General features: G+C 48.4%; 1 protein-coding gene across 3 annotated transcripts in view; it reads left to right on the forward strand.

Annotated features, from left to right (window-relative positions):
• cdk19 (cyclin-dependent kinase 19) overlaps window positions 1-15,000 on the forward strand; it is an 86,698-nt gene that overhangs the window by 59,139 nt on the left and 12,559 nt on the right. For all 3 annotated transcript variants that reach the window (XM_034698841.1, XM_034698840.1, XM_034698842.1), the window contains 3 exons: window positions 9,461-9,518; window positions 12,946-13,077; window positions 14,270-14,413. In XM_034698841.1, coding sequence (XP_034554732.1) covers window positions 9,461-9,518; window positions 12,946-13,077; window positions 14,270-14,413 — 334 coding nt within the window. The remainder of the gene's footprint in view (window positions 1-9,460; window positions 9,519-12,945; window positions 13,078-14,269; window positions 14,414-15,000) is intronic.

Raw genomic sequence — 15,000 nt, forward strand, 5'->3', positions numbered from 1 at the left:
CATGCTCAGTCCGTCACACTCTCTTCTCTCTGGTGATTTAATCTATAGGCATTAAGTCTGTCTGCCTGTCAGTGACCTCTGAGGAGCTGGATCACTGGGATGCCACCAAAGATGGGATCGTTGAGCTGATAGAAGTGTGTTCACTTCCAGCCGTGCAGAACTCAGGCTGCTTCCTCGGGTGAGCGATGGAAGTCATCTGAAGAGCTCGCCCCCGTCCTGAAGTCATGCTCTTAGCCTCACTGAGTCCACAGCGTCAGTGAACTCAGAGCTCACAGTCTGCATGTCACCTCAGAACCTGCTCACCTCGAACCAGCTGGAGGGGAGGATTAGTGTTCAGGGGTTAAAGGTCACTGAGTATCTCTTTATAGAGAGTGGTCACATGAGAGGTCACAGACACATCCAGCAACACGACTGCCTTCAGTAGGACAAAATCAGGGCTCCTCACAGTGAGGTGGACGTGATTTATAAACCAGGAAGTAAACAAAGCAAAGCCTGCAGAATGCTGATGTAATGATTTCAGCAGGACGGGCAGGGACTGAGGTCAGCTCTGATACTTTCATTACAGCTAAGAAAACATGGGGAACATTATCACGCTCATTACTCTGCTACTAACTTAAGACACAAACACGTTGTTAAAAACATTGATTAAAGATGATTTTATTGATTTGAATGATTTATGTTTACAGTTTTTAAAGATCGTCCCAGTGATTCCTCGTCAGTGATCGTTCCATGGTGAACAACAAGCAGAAGCTAAATGTGTCTGAACTCTTTTCTGTGGATTGATTTGACATGACGTGTGATCAGTTTGTCTCTGATGTTGCTCATGTTAGTGAAAGTTACCAATCCGAATGAAGCTTCTCACACAGACTGAAGATCAGTAAAGGTGCATTTGTACCAAGAGTCCCGATGTCTTCTAGCCCCCAGAACTACTTTACCCTGAACTAAAAGGTTCCTGTGCCCCCATTGTTGTCTGCGTTTTGTCCGTGGGCTGAAGTCCCGGATAGATTGTGCAAATCAGACCAGTGACGTATGGAGAAAAAAAAGTAAATGCACTACACCACCAGACCAGACAGATAGACAGACAGACAGACAGATCCGTACAGACAGACAGACAGACAGACAGACAGACAGACAGACAGACAGACAGACAGACAGACAGACAGACAGACAGACAGACAGACAGACAGACAGACAGACAGATCTGTACAGACAGACAGACAGTAGAGGGCAGTAAAAGAAAGAGGAATGCCATTCATCACAGATGACACCAGCTGGCGCTGTTTTAGATGGTGCTATATTTCATCACAGATGGATTCACTGAATCAACACGTGAGAGGAGATGAGCGCGAGTAGCAAAGACGTTTCAACATGGCTTTAAAATCCTTTTGAACTCAAAAAGCCGTGGCAGAGATCGGACAGTGTTTTGGTTTAAACAGCGACCCTGTTAACTGGAGACTTTCAGACGGATGCATCCCTCATAAGCGTCTTTAAACGGGCTGAGAGAAGACTACTGTTACAAGCTGCTAAATCAAGAGAATCACAGCTTCTTCTTTTGAAAAGTACACACACATACAAAAAAGATAGAACAAATCAAAACTAATGAAAGAAAGAGAAATCAAGTGAATCACAGATGTGTGTGATGTTATTGTGGACGGAGGGAGGAATAAAAACACTGTGGTTAATCTACCAATCAGACACGTTCAGCATTGCAGGCACTGCCCCCCGAAAGTCCTGGGACCTTTAAAAAGTACTACCCCCTAGCAGGGGCTTTTTAGGGGGGAGATTATCTACCCCTGAACTAAATTTAGACCCTGGGTCCACCGGTTGAAACGCACGTAGTTCAGGGGTAAAGTTCCTCTGATTGAAACGCCTTAAGAGAACCAGGTAATCATCAGTGATAAACACCTGCAGACTGATAATTACTGTGAAACAGACTCTGCAGGAAATCGGGACCAGGGTTAAACCTACTCCGTCCGCAGATGCTGTGATCCTTCTTCACTGTACGGGTGATCTGCTGGTATTAAAGGGTTAACTTTACCTATCAGGTACACCGAGAGGAGGGGGGCTGGAGGAGGTCAGATTATCACTGACTGCATGCTGAGGCTCTGTGATGTGATGCAGTCATCTTCATCCGGAGGATTATTAATCTAACCTCAGGTTTATAATGTTTCTATAATCAGATTATTTCAGCTGAGGATCTGCTGACAGAGAACATCATCAGGTCATGATCACTGAGAGGACGGAGCTTTATAGCTATAGACCAGGTGATCCGTCAGCTTCATGACTCTGAACACTGAGACTTCAATGACCTGATGTCTCTCTGTAATCTGGCTCCACAGTACCCCCTTGGCTCTTTGTACCGGTCTGTTGATGCTCCGTGCTGCTCTCAGTGCAACGTTGTGACTCTGCCCACAGTGGCCACACGTGCACACCCTCTATAGAAACAGAGTCATGTTACAGCCTCCCAGACAAACACAGACCAGGGTGGAAACTGAAGCATCCAGAGAGCGATACCAAATATTCAAGGTTTATACCCCTTAAAGCTGGGGTTGGTAGTCAGATTTAGATGCACTTCTTGTTATACTGGTTAAAATGATCTTTATGTCCTGATGGTAATCAATACATAATGTGTTCTTAAAAAAGAGGTAAAAAAAGCTGCTACACCAACCAATCCCTTCCGTCAGGAGCCAAATGATGAAACCGATCAAATCCCGTCCTGCCGTTCTGCCCGCCTCCTGCAGAGCGTACATTTCCTGTTTGTTTGTGTTTTTAACTTTCACTATGAGAATGTTTTGGTGTTTTCTTACCGCTGAGTGAGACATGAGTTGACGTAGTGCAAAACACAAACCATGTGCCGAGGACCGGTTTTGAATCAGTCACCATCATATGGTCGCCAATCAGCTGCTACATTCAAATTCATGCTAGTTTTCAGTGACTACCAACCCTAGATTTAACAAACCCAAGGATGTTGACAATCAAAAACAAGAGGAGGGGACACCAGGGACACTGAAAACATGGACTAGAGATGCAAAGGTTCTGAGCCAGCCTTGCAGAGAACCGCCACCAAAACTCAGAGGAACTAGAAACTAGTCTGAGAAAATCACAGATCCATAAGCAGCCCGCTGCTGGTCCCCAGGCCAAACTAACACATCCTCTAAAAGAACCAACTCTGAAACACGCTGAGGGGGTTCAGCCTGAGAGAGGTCTAAATCAGGGGTTCCCAAAGTATGCGTCAGGACCCCCTGACCACACAGATAGTGGTTCCATTTGAAATAAAACCCTGCAAAGAAGTACAGTTCATGAGTTTTCTGCCTTTCTTTGTTGCCAAATGACTCCTAAAGTCAGAAAAGGAAACACACTTACCTGTGCATGTAGGTAAACTCATTTTGAAGTATGAAGCCACATTGAACCACTTTGAGGGACAGTGGGGGTCCCAAATCTTTGGCACCTTTATTTTGGGGGTCGCGGGCTGAAAAGTTTGGGAACCCCTGCTCTAAAATAAATCATGCCTCCCTGTATGAGAGAGAGTCTGCACTACCTGTCCCCTACTCCAGGGGGAAGAGGTCTGAGCAGCATGTCACACTGCTCAGCTGTTAGCATCTCCAGCTTCAAGGACACTTCAGCATGTGACTGCAGGAGCTGGGATTGAACCGCTAACCTTCAGATTGTTAGACGACCCACTGTACCCACTGAGCCACAGCTGCATGTTTAAACTCTGCAGGGCTGAGGTGATGTCAGAGCGGCATGGTGTGTGTGTGTGTGTGTGTGTGTGTGCGCGCGCGTGTGTGTGTGTGTGTGTGTGTGTGTGTGTGTGTGTGTGTGTGTGTGTGTGTGTGTGTGTGTGTGTGTGTGTGTGTGTCAGAGGTCTTCATCACAGAGCTAGCCTGTGATGAGCACTCTGTGCTTGTGGTGGTTTAACATGAGACCCGTTCATTCAGTGAGTGTGTGCTAACATGTGCAGTGTCAGGATGTGTTCAGGTTGAAGCCTGAGCAGGGGGGCGGGGGAATCCTCTCTCCTGTGAAACATGGACTCTCCCACAGGAGCTGCAGGCTTGTTTTTCTCCCTGAAGGTCACGCCTCTCTTATCAGAGCACCAAGCCTTCCGGCCCTTGAGGACTGGTTTCAGTCCAGCCGGATAGACCGTGTCAGACTCTGTGAGTGAGCGCTTATTTTGCTGTTTCTGTGCCAGGTTTCCTGCCATTGTGGCCATAGTGCTCCCTGAAGTCTGAGACCCTAATGTTTTTTTGTGGAGGTGCCTGGCTCTGTGTCAATCCTCTCTGAGGGACTGAGCAACAACCAATCAGACGGCTGCTCACACTGAGCTTGAGTATGCTTCATGAAAACGCCCCCTGGCCTCTCACTGCTGTCAGGGGTCATACCAAAGCTTCAAGTCGGGTAGTGTGTGTGTGACAGGAGGAGAGCAAAGACATATGTGTGTGTGTGTGTGTGTGTGTGTGTGTGTGTGTGTGTGTGTGTGTGTGTGTGTGTGTGTGTGTGTGTGTGTGTGTGTGTGTGTGTGTGTGTGTGTGTCTTCTCTAATGGCTCTTATGTAACAGTGTGTAGCATGCTCTGTCTCTGCACCATAGGTATCAGGCATGTGCTTTACATTGCACCACTGCACAGCTCCCCTCCCCCACTCGTCCTGCCACTCCCCTACTCCTTTTCGCCCCCACTCCCACACCCCCACCTCCACTCCCCCACCAGTGTTATGTAACAGCCTCAAGCTGTTTGCCGAGCCCAGCGGCCTGCACGGCGAGCTGAGTCAAGATGCTGACTGAGCAGCTTTGCAGGCCAAAGCAAGAGAGGCATCTGAGCGGACTGAACCAACGGTCTCTGAGTGAGGGGGGTCGGACCAGCTTTACCTCTGCTCCATATCTTTGCAGGACCACAGTGCCGCTCTGAAGCTGCTGTTATAAGAAAGCTATGACTCCAAACTATGACCCTCCTCAGACCCTCACAGCACCGTACAATCACCCCTGTCAGTGATCCCCTGTGTGCTCATTAACCCTTTAACTCCTGGATTGACGTGATCACACGGCTGTGTTGTGTACCTGTGTGTGTACACACAGCTGTGAGCCCCACAGTCCTGGTCAGAGAGCTTACACACAGTGTGAGTGTGTGTGTGTGCATACTCACTTTCGGCTAAGTCTCATGTATGTCACACTACAACAGGTTTCATTTTATGTTAGATCTAGTTGATGCACGGTGGTAGGAAGGTTCCTGGTTCGAGTCCTGGCTGGGTTTGCATGTTGTTCCCCCTGCATGAGTTAGGGTCGTTTTTGTATCAAGAGTTCCGGGGTCTATTGGCCCCCAGAACTACTTTACCCTGAACTAACAGGTTCCTGTGCCCCCATTGTTGTCTGCGTTTCGACCGCGGGCTGAAGTTCCGGGTAGATTGTGTAAATCAGGCCAGTGGCATATGGAGAAAAAAAAATTAAATGCTGTACACCACCAGACCAGTGGAGGGCAGTAAAACAAAGAGGAATGCCATTCATCACAGATGACACCATAGAAGCAGACGGACAGGCAGGTATCATTATGAGCAACACAACAGTTAGCCTGTTAGCATGAAGAGACTCAGCTGGTCTGTTTTAGATGGTGCTATATTTCATCACAGATGGATTCACTGAATCAACACGTGAGAGGAGATAAGCGCGAGTAGCAAAGACATGGCAGAGATCGACCGGTGTTTTGGTTTAAACAGCGACCCTGTTAACTGGAGACTTTCAGCAGGATGCATCCCTCATAAACGTCTTTAGACCATCATTAAATATCTGATGAGGATATTTTGAAATCTTAATAAAAACTAAACTAGTTTGCATTCCCAGGAACTCCCTCTGTGTTTCAACAGCTGTGTAAACTCCACAAACACTGACACGTTCAGCTGAAGGTCTCCAGTTTACAGGGTCACTTTTAAAACCGGAACACCGGGAGAGACGCATTCACGGTGGGCTGAGAGAAGACTACTGTTACAAGCTGCTAAATCAAGAGAATCACAGCTTCTTCTTTTGAAAAGTACACACACATACAAAAAAGATAGAACAAATAACAACTAATGAAAGAAAGAGAAATCAAGAGAATCACAGATGTGTGTGATGTTATTGTGGACGGCTTTTTAGGGGGGATATTATCTACCCCTGAACTAAATTTAGACTCTGGGTCCACCGGTCGAAATGCATGAGGTTCAGGGGTAAAGTGTGTGTGTGTGTGTGTGTGTGTGTGTGTGTGTGTGTGTGTGTGTGTGTGTGTGTGTGTGTGTGTGTGTGTGTGTGTGTGTGTGTGTGGAGACCCCATCTCTTGCCTGATGACAGCTAGGATTGACTCAAGCCCGCTCTGGACCCTGAACAGGATCAATGGATCAGTGAATGGACTGGTTGATTTCAGATCTATGTAAAGAGGATTCTGCAGACAATGATCTCTATTGACCTGATCACCAGGACCTTCTCACCTCCTTCACAGACCATTAATGATGATGTGATCTCTGGAGGTCCACAGTGATGAGCCTCAGTGTTCTGCTTTATAAAGACTGAAGCAGCAGCTGTGTTTGTTTAATCTGAATCAGAACCTGAGTCCTGAAGTGTTCTGAGAACTGGTCTTTCTTTCACTGAACAGAAGCCGTGGTGTCAAGGAGAACCTTCTCTGTGACAGGACGTCGGAGAGGAGTCATCACATCAGGCTCTTTTAAAATTCTGGCTCTGAGGCGAGCTCACGCTGCCCTCACAGTGCACACTCTGAGGTTTGTGATGGGGGCCAGTCTGGTGACTCCTGGTTGTTTGTGGCTCCGCAGGCTCAGAGCTTTTTGAAGTGGAGGACAGCGTGTTTGATAACTCGCCCACTGTGTTGTGTAAGTCCGCCTCTGGCTCCTAAACTGACCCAGTTTTTGGGACAAAGATGTGAAATGTTTTGAGGAAGGGGGCCATGTCCCCGAGGGTGGAGTGCTCTGGTCCTCAGAGGGATGGAGGTTTTATGTGATCCATTAATGACACCAGCCAACTGAAACCGATTAATTTCAGAGGCTGACTTTCAGAGGAAGTCTCAGATTAGTGTAACAGTCTGATGTTTGCAGCACAGCGGTCCCTGTTCTGCTCCGGATCGGATCAGATCACAGCCGTGGTTTATCTCATTACTAGCTCTCGTGCTGCAGGCTGAGGAGGGCTCATCAGAGTCCGCCTGAACTCCTTCGGCCTTCAAGAGACGCGCGTCTTCATGTTTCCATTGCAGCCTGTTGTAGGCGTGCGTAATGCACCACATTATCAGCTCTGTTTCTATAGTTACAAGACCTGTTTGCCAGGCAGATCGGAGTCTGCTATGCCAGAGGGTATCAGGCTGGAGACGCCCAGGGAGGTTCACAGACTGGTGGTGATACAGCTGTCTGAGGGGTACCTGTGTGACATGTGCAGACCTGCCCGGTGCTGCTGTGTGGCTCAGTGAACACAGCAGCTCTCATCCTGTTGGATCACGAGCAGCAGCACGCTGCGTGTGTGTGTGTGTGTGTGTGTGTGTGTGTTAGTCTGTGTGTGTGTGTGTGTGTGTGTGTGTGTGTGTGTGTGTGTGTGTGTGTGTGTGTGTGTGCTGACCCCTCAGGTCTGGGCCTGACATCCAGCAGACTCGTGCAGCTGTCCACACTGTCACAGCTGTGTTAGCCCGTTGTATGCTAACCCAGGAAAGCTAGCTAGCACTGTGAGCATGTGTCCCCTGAGGAGCTGGTGGAGAACAAACTGGAGCTAAAAGAAAGCTCAATATTAGACCTCCTGCAGTAAAGAAGCTAGAGGCCCAACTCCAGATAAATGCTAACATTGCTAACTGTGTAAATAAGAAAACGAGACCTGGTGACAGGTTAGCAAACAGTGTTAGATGTGATGTGTGCTAAATGCTAATGTGTTTACAGAGGTAAATAGACAGTAATGAATGAAGGCTGGTGACTCATCAAACTTATCTCAAACACACACACACACACACACACACACACACACACACACACACACACACACACACACACACACACAAACACAAACACAAACACACACACACTAAAACATGAGTCATATGAAGCCTTGCATTATGAACGGGGCTGTGAGCTACAGAGAGCTCAGGTAAAGTACCAGGATGTAACTGTTTTTTTAAATGAACAGCGTCACGTGAGGATCTTTGGACTCTGATTCACCTGATATGATGATTTTTTTTCAAACAGGGACATTAATCATAGAAAGAAACTTTAAAGGGTGGATGCAGCAGATTTCATGAGCTGGGCTCAGACGGGAGGCAGCCTCCAGTGGTCGTTTGAGGAACTGCAGTTTTGGCACCTCTGTGTTTGCTCCATTGTTACGCCTCAGTCTAAGAACTGGCAGCACAACAACAAACAACAAAGATTAAGACCAGCTAAGATGCTTAAGGCGTTTTGATCCGAGGAACTTTACCCCTGAATTACGTGTATTTTGACCAGGGGGCCCAGGGTCTAAATTTAGTTCAGGGGTAGATAATCTCCCCCCTAAAAAGCCCCTGCTAGGGGGGTAGTACTTTTCAAAGGTCCAGGGACTTTGGGGGGGCAGGACCTGCAATGCTGAACGTGTCTGATTGGTAGATTAACTGCAGTGTTTTTATTCCTCCCTCCGTCCACAATAACATCACACACATCTGTGATTCTCTTGATTTCTCTTTCTTTCATTAGTTTTGATTTGTTCTATCTTTTTTGTATGTGTGTGTACTTTTCAAAAGAAGAAGCTGTGATTCTCTTGATTTAGCAGCTTGTAACAGTAGTCTTCTCTCAGACCACCGTGAATGCGTCTCTCCCGGTGTTCCGGTTTTAAAAGTGACCCTGTAAACTGGAGACCTTCAGCTGAACGTGTCAGTGTTTGTGGAGTTTACACAGCTGTTGAAACACAGAGGGAGTTCCTGGGAATGCAAACTAGTTTAGTTTTTATTAAGATTTCAAAATATCCTCATCAGATATTTAATGATCGTCTAAAGGGGGCTAATAGACCCCGGAACTCTTGGTCGAAATTCACCTTAAGTGAAACTTCAGATGGAAATGTGACTGGAGACTCCAAATAAAGGCTGTCTTCAGAGTCTGATGTGAGTTATGAATGCCCTCTGTCAGGTGATGATATGAGAACGTGGATCCAGCCTGAACCGTGTCTGCAGCTTTAAACTGACTCCTCTAATCAAACAGTCTGAGCCTCTAAACTCTGATCAAAACACTGCTAACACACTTTGCTTTTTTACAGTCTGTCATCTGAAGCCTGCACAGCCACATGCTAGAGTGAGTCTGACCCCATTCCTTGGTGATCATGACAGTTTAAAAGCACTCTGACAAAATGGCTGCCTGACATGCTGCTGGGGAGGTTCAATAACTAGCCAGCTGACGCGGGCCCATGCTCCCTGATAGAGCTGTGTTTACTCCTTTAAGTGTTGTCCTGTGTGATGGTTCCACTAAATCCCCTCTTCCCTCTGTGTGCTCCAGAAACCAGCCAACATCCTGGTGATGGGTGAAGGTCCTGAGCGAGGCCGGGTGAAGATCGGTAAGGCTGACTCACTCTGGATCTGTGAGCTGAGACTGCATGTGTGAAGTATGGGAGATCTGTGAGGATGGGTGTGGATCAATGAGGCTGTTGACATGTTGACTGTCCTGCAGCTGCAGTGTTTAACCTCTGTGGGACAGGTCCACAGATCAGAGCCGTTACATAAGCTGGTCAGGGACTGATGAAGGGTAACGCTGCACAGCTCTATTAATAAACCCTGTCAGGACTGAAACAGGACCCTGTTATTGTTCCACTGCAACTCCATCCCTACAGCTGCTGAGTGTGTCCCAGCTCTGTCCTGAGTGTGTCCCAGCTCTGTCCTGAGTGTGTCCCAGCTCTGTTCTGAGTGTGTCCCAGCTCTGTCCTGAGTGTGTCCCAGCTCTGTCCTGAGTATGTCCCAGCTCTGTCCTGAGTGTGTCCCAGCTCTGTCCTGAGTATGTCCCAGCTCTGTCCTGAGTGTGTCCCAGCTCTGTCCTGAGTGTGTCCCAGCTCTGTCCTGAGTGTGTCCCAGCTCTGTCCTGAGTATGTCCCAGCTCTGTCCTGAGTGTGTCCCAGCTCTGTTCTGAGTGTGTCCCAGCTCTGTCCTGAGTGTGTCCCAGCTCTGTTCTGAGTGTGTCCCAGCTCTGTCCTGAGTGTGTCCCAGCTCTGTCCTGAGTATGTCCCAGCTCTGTCCTGAGTGTGTCCCAGCTCTGTCCTGAGTGTGTACCAGCTCTGTCCTGAGTGTGTCCCAGCTCTGTCCTGAGTGTGTCCCAGCTCTGTCCTGAGTGTGTCCCAGCTCTGTCCTGAGTATGTCCTAGCTCTGTCCTGAGTATGTCCCAGCTCTGTCCTGAGTATGTCCTAGCTCTGTCCTGAGTGTGTCCCAGCTCTGTCCTGAGTGTGTACCAGCTCTGTCCTGAGTGTGTACCAGCTATGTCCCTGAGTATGTCCCAGCTCTGTCCTGAGTATGTCCCAGCTCTGTCCTGAGTGTGTCCCAGCTCTGTTCTGAGTGTGTACCAGCTCTGTCCTGAGTGTGTACCAGCTATGTCCCTGAGTATGTCCCAGCTCTGTTCTGAGTGTGTACCAGCTCTGTCCTGAGTGTGTACCAGCTATGTCCCTGAGTGTGTCCTAGCTCTGTCCTGAGTGTGTCCTAGCTCTGTCCTGAGTATGTCCCAGCTCTGTCCTGAGTGTGTCCTAGCTCTATCTCTAAGTGTGTCCCAGCTCTGTCCCTGATTATGTCCCAGCTCTGTCCTGAGTGTGTACCAGCTATGTCCCTGAGTGTGTACCAGCTATGTCCCTGAGTCTGTCCCAGCTTTGTCCTGAATGTGTCCTAGCTCTGTCCCTGAGTGTGTCCCAGCTCTGTCCTAAGTGTGTCCCAGCTCTATCTCTAAGTGTGTCCCAGCTCTGTTCTGAGTGTGTCCCAGCTCTGTTCTGAGTGTGTCCCAGCTCTGTCCCTGAGTGTGTCCCAGCTCTGTCCTGAGTGTGTCCCTGATCTGGCCCTGAGTATGTCCCAGCTCTGCCCCTGAGTGAGTCCCTGCTCTTCCCTGAGTGTGTACAAGGTCTGTGTCTGAGTGAATCCCTGCTCTGTCCCGGAGTGTGTCCCAGCTCTGTCCCTGAGTGTGTCCTAGCTCTGCCCCTGCTCTGTCCCGAGTGTGTACCAGCTCTGTCCCTGAGTGTGTCCTAGCTCTGCCCCTGCTCTGTCTCTGATTGTGTCCCAGCTCTGTCCTGAATGTGTCCCAGCTCTGTCCCTGAGTATGTCCCAGCTGCATCCCTGAGTGTGTCTCAGCTGTGTCCTGAGTGTGTCCCAGCTCTGTCCTGAGTGTGTCCCAGCTCTGTCCCTGAGTATGTCCCAGCTGCATCCCTGAGTGTGTCTCAGCTGTGTCCCTGAGTGTGTCCCAGCTCTGTCCCTGAGTGTGTCCCTGCTCTGTCCCTGAGTGTGTCCCTGCTCTGTCCCTGAGTGTGTCCCTGCTCTGTCCCTGAGTGTGTCCCAGTCTTTTATCTTGTATTTCTGCAGTTTGGAGCCAAGGTAAAGGTTATTTATGACACATTCCAAGGACAGAAGGACAGAGGAGAGCGGGACTTGAGTCATAAATCACAGAGCATTAAGGGTTATTGATTATTATTCCTCGGCTGTGTTGAGTACTTGACCCTGAAACGTCCTACACCTCACATCAGGTTGTTGTCGGCGTAGTGTCGGTATCAGCTGATAAGAAGTGGAGATAAGATGATGAATGAATTATGACAGCTTCTACATCTGAGGGTAGAGGAGGTGTTCTGAGGCATGGATCAGTGTCAGAGCTGTGATCCTCTCCATCCTCTCTGATAAACATAACACACTATAACACCTGGAGAGATGTGTGTTTGTCCCCTCACAGGGGAGCTGTGTTATCTGCCTGTGGTAGGATGCATGCTCCCTAACAGCAGCCCTGACCTCGTGTCCCTCTCTGATAAAGTTCTGTTTGCTCACCTTATTGTTGCTTTTAAACTTTTTAACAGACAGGGTCCAGCAGGTTTTTGTGAATGGTTTCATGTCTCAGTCTATTAAGTCCAATACAAGCTCCCCTCAAGGCTGCGTCCTCTCTCCCCTGCTGTTCATCTTGTACACAGATAGCTGCAGAGCTTCTCAAGAGGGACAGTATCTGGTTCAGTTCTCAGATGACACTGCTCTGTTGTCCCTTCTTCAAGGCCCAGCCTCTGACTACGGTGTGGCTTTGTCATTCTTTGTCCATTGGTGCGACTAAAACTTTTTGGATCTTAATGTGAGGAAGACCAAGGAGCTTATTATTGACTTCAGAAAAGACTGCCCCAAACCCAAAGCCAGCATTATCCACAGAGGTGTAGTCCACATTGTGGACTCACCTTGGCACAGTGTTTGACTCCAAATTAAAACTCACAGAAAACACAGAGCTGATTTTAAAACGTGGTCCACAGAGGATACACCTGATACACAATCTGAACTCTTTGAGTCTCAGAGAACATTTGATCCAGTTTGTATCACTCTTTTATTGAAAGTCTTTTAACCTTTTCTTTTAGCTGCTGGTTTCATGGTCTCTCTTTGAAAGACCAGAACAGTCTGAACTGTAATGTTAAAGTCCGCTCCAAAATTATTGGTGTACAGCAGCAGGATCTGGGTTCCCTTTGGAGGAACCACGTCACCAATAAAGCCAGGACACATCCTGGCCAAGGAGTTCTCTTTAATGCCCTCAGGGCGGCGCTATCTCGCTCCTCACAGAAAAACAAACAGATACTCAGATTCTTTTCTTCCTTCTGCCATCGGACTTCTGAATGCTGATAGCAGTTTGCAACAGATTGCTATAGAGTGTCCATGTGAAATTGTGAAGTTGTGAAGTTGTGTATTTATAAGGTGGTTCCTAGTATTTATTCCTCGCTAAAAAAAGTTCTCTGAATCTGAATCTGAATCTCCTGTGTCTTCTCTCCGCTCTTCCTCTAGCTGACATGGGTTTCGCCAGACTTTTCAACTCCCCCCTCAAGCCTCTTGCGGACCTGGACCCCGTAGTGGTGACGTTCTGGTACAGGGCCCCTGAGCTGCTGCTGGGGGCCCGGCACTACACCAAAGCTATTGGTAAGTGTGGTCACATGTGATGAGCGTACAGCTCTGTGCACTGAGTCAGGGTCAGGTCTCTGAGGAACGTGAACAGGAACATACATGTCAGTCCGACAGGTCTGAGGGTCCATGTGATCCACGTTCTCCATCATTACAGAGCAGGCCGGTCTGTATTTATCATACCTGGAGCATGAGATGGCGTCAGTCGGTCTGAGGTCTGCTCTCTGAATGTGAGAGGTGTAGAAACAGTCTCACTGAGTCTCACACCTCCATCCTCCAGCTGAGAGGGACAGGTGACGTGAGGAGCAGGGACAGGAGGAGGAGATGCTGGACAGGGTTCAGGCTGGGAGTCCCATCAGAGCTCCATGTTTAAAGAGGAACATTCTCAAATGTTTGAGTGTTTGTTTTTTTTGTCTTTGGACACGTTTCAGGGTCTAAAGGTCTGAACAGTATGATCAGGTTCAGAGTTTTTGGATGAGGCCTCAGCTGTTTTGGCTCCAGCATAATCCTGGGGGTCAAACTCTGCTCACTGACACCTTGTTTGTGTCTCAGAGAGGATCTGGTTCTTCTTCAGAGTGATGCTTTTTAAGAACCAGGATCAGCTAAGACATGCGTGTATTTAGCAGCAGGGCTCCATCATCAGACACGCTCACGCTCCAGCCGGGAGGTAATGAAAGCGTGGAGGAGGGTCTCTGCAACTTAATCTGAGAGAGATGGACGAAGCCTGGAGATGTTCTTCAGGTAGTAGAAGGCAGACTTGGTGACTGATTTGATGTGTGACCTGAAGGAGAGGGTGGAGTATAGGATGACACCCAGGTTGCGGACTTCAGGAGATGGGGAGTTGGAACAGCCATCCACATGGAGGAGGAGCTCTCCAACCTTCACCCCGAGGAGCGAGGCCTGCTTGATTAGCAAAGCCAACATCCAGTGCTTGTTTTCAGATGCTGTAAATGTTGGTTTAAAATACACAAACACAAACAAACTAAAGTGACATACCTACCTCCGGTTTGTATCAGAGAGATGGAAAAGCAGCTCCTGGTGAAAACAAACATCCGTCTCTCTAACAAACATTTGTAGCTCTCGCTCTTTGAACAAAAAACGGAGGCTGTCATCATCACAGCCCACTGTGCTCAACAAACCTGAGACTAATGGCACCTTTGTGTTTGTGTGTTTGTGTGTCTGTGTGTGTGTGGGTGTGGGTGTGCACCAGATATTTGGGCCATTGGTTGCATCTTTGCAGAGTTGCTGACGTCTGAGCCCATCTTCCACTGTCGCCAAGAAGACATCAAGACCAGTAACCCCTTCCATCACGACCAGCTGGACCGGATATTCAGCGTCATGGGTTTCCCTGCAGGTGTGCACACCGTCCACACACACATGGACACACACACACACACACACACACACACACACACACACACACACACTGACACGTGGCCCCAGCCTGTGGTGGGCTCCTGTCTTGATTCATGTTTTTAACCTGAGTGTGTGGTTTGAGTGAGGATCCAGTGATGACAGCTTCTCCCCTCTGCAGGCTGTTTACTGAACACACAGCTGTTTCCCCTCAGTGTGCGTGTGTGTCTGTGTGTCTGTGTGCGTGTGTGTCTGTGTGTCTGTGTGCGTGTGTGTCTGTGTGTCTGTGTGTCTGTGTGTCCTGCAGTCTAACACACATGATTTAACTCTTGAAACATTTACAAAGCAGTGTAAACACTGGGAGCAGACGTGCTTGTGTTTACCTGCTGCAGGTCATGTTCCTCTGTGTGCACATGCTCTGTGAGTTCCTGCTATGCCAACCATGCTCCAACATGTGTGTGTGATGGCTCTATATCCTTCACAGAGTGCCTTTACACCCCAGAGACATGTCCCAGTCTGAGTTTGGATGAGGAGGAGTGCGTTGGACATGAATCTTAAGAAGCTTTGCCGTGTGTTTAAGGTCCTCGT

The sequence above is a fragment of the Notolabrus celidotus genome, chromosome 13, assembly GCF_009762535.1.
Source record: "Notolabrus celidotus isolate fNotCel1 chromosome 13, fNotCel1.pri, whole genome shotgun sequence".
NCBI classification, from domain to species: Eukaryota; Metazoa; Chordata; class Actinopteri; order Labriformes; family Labridae; genus Notolabrus; species Notolabrus celidotus.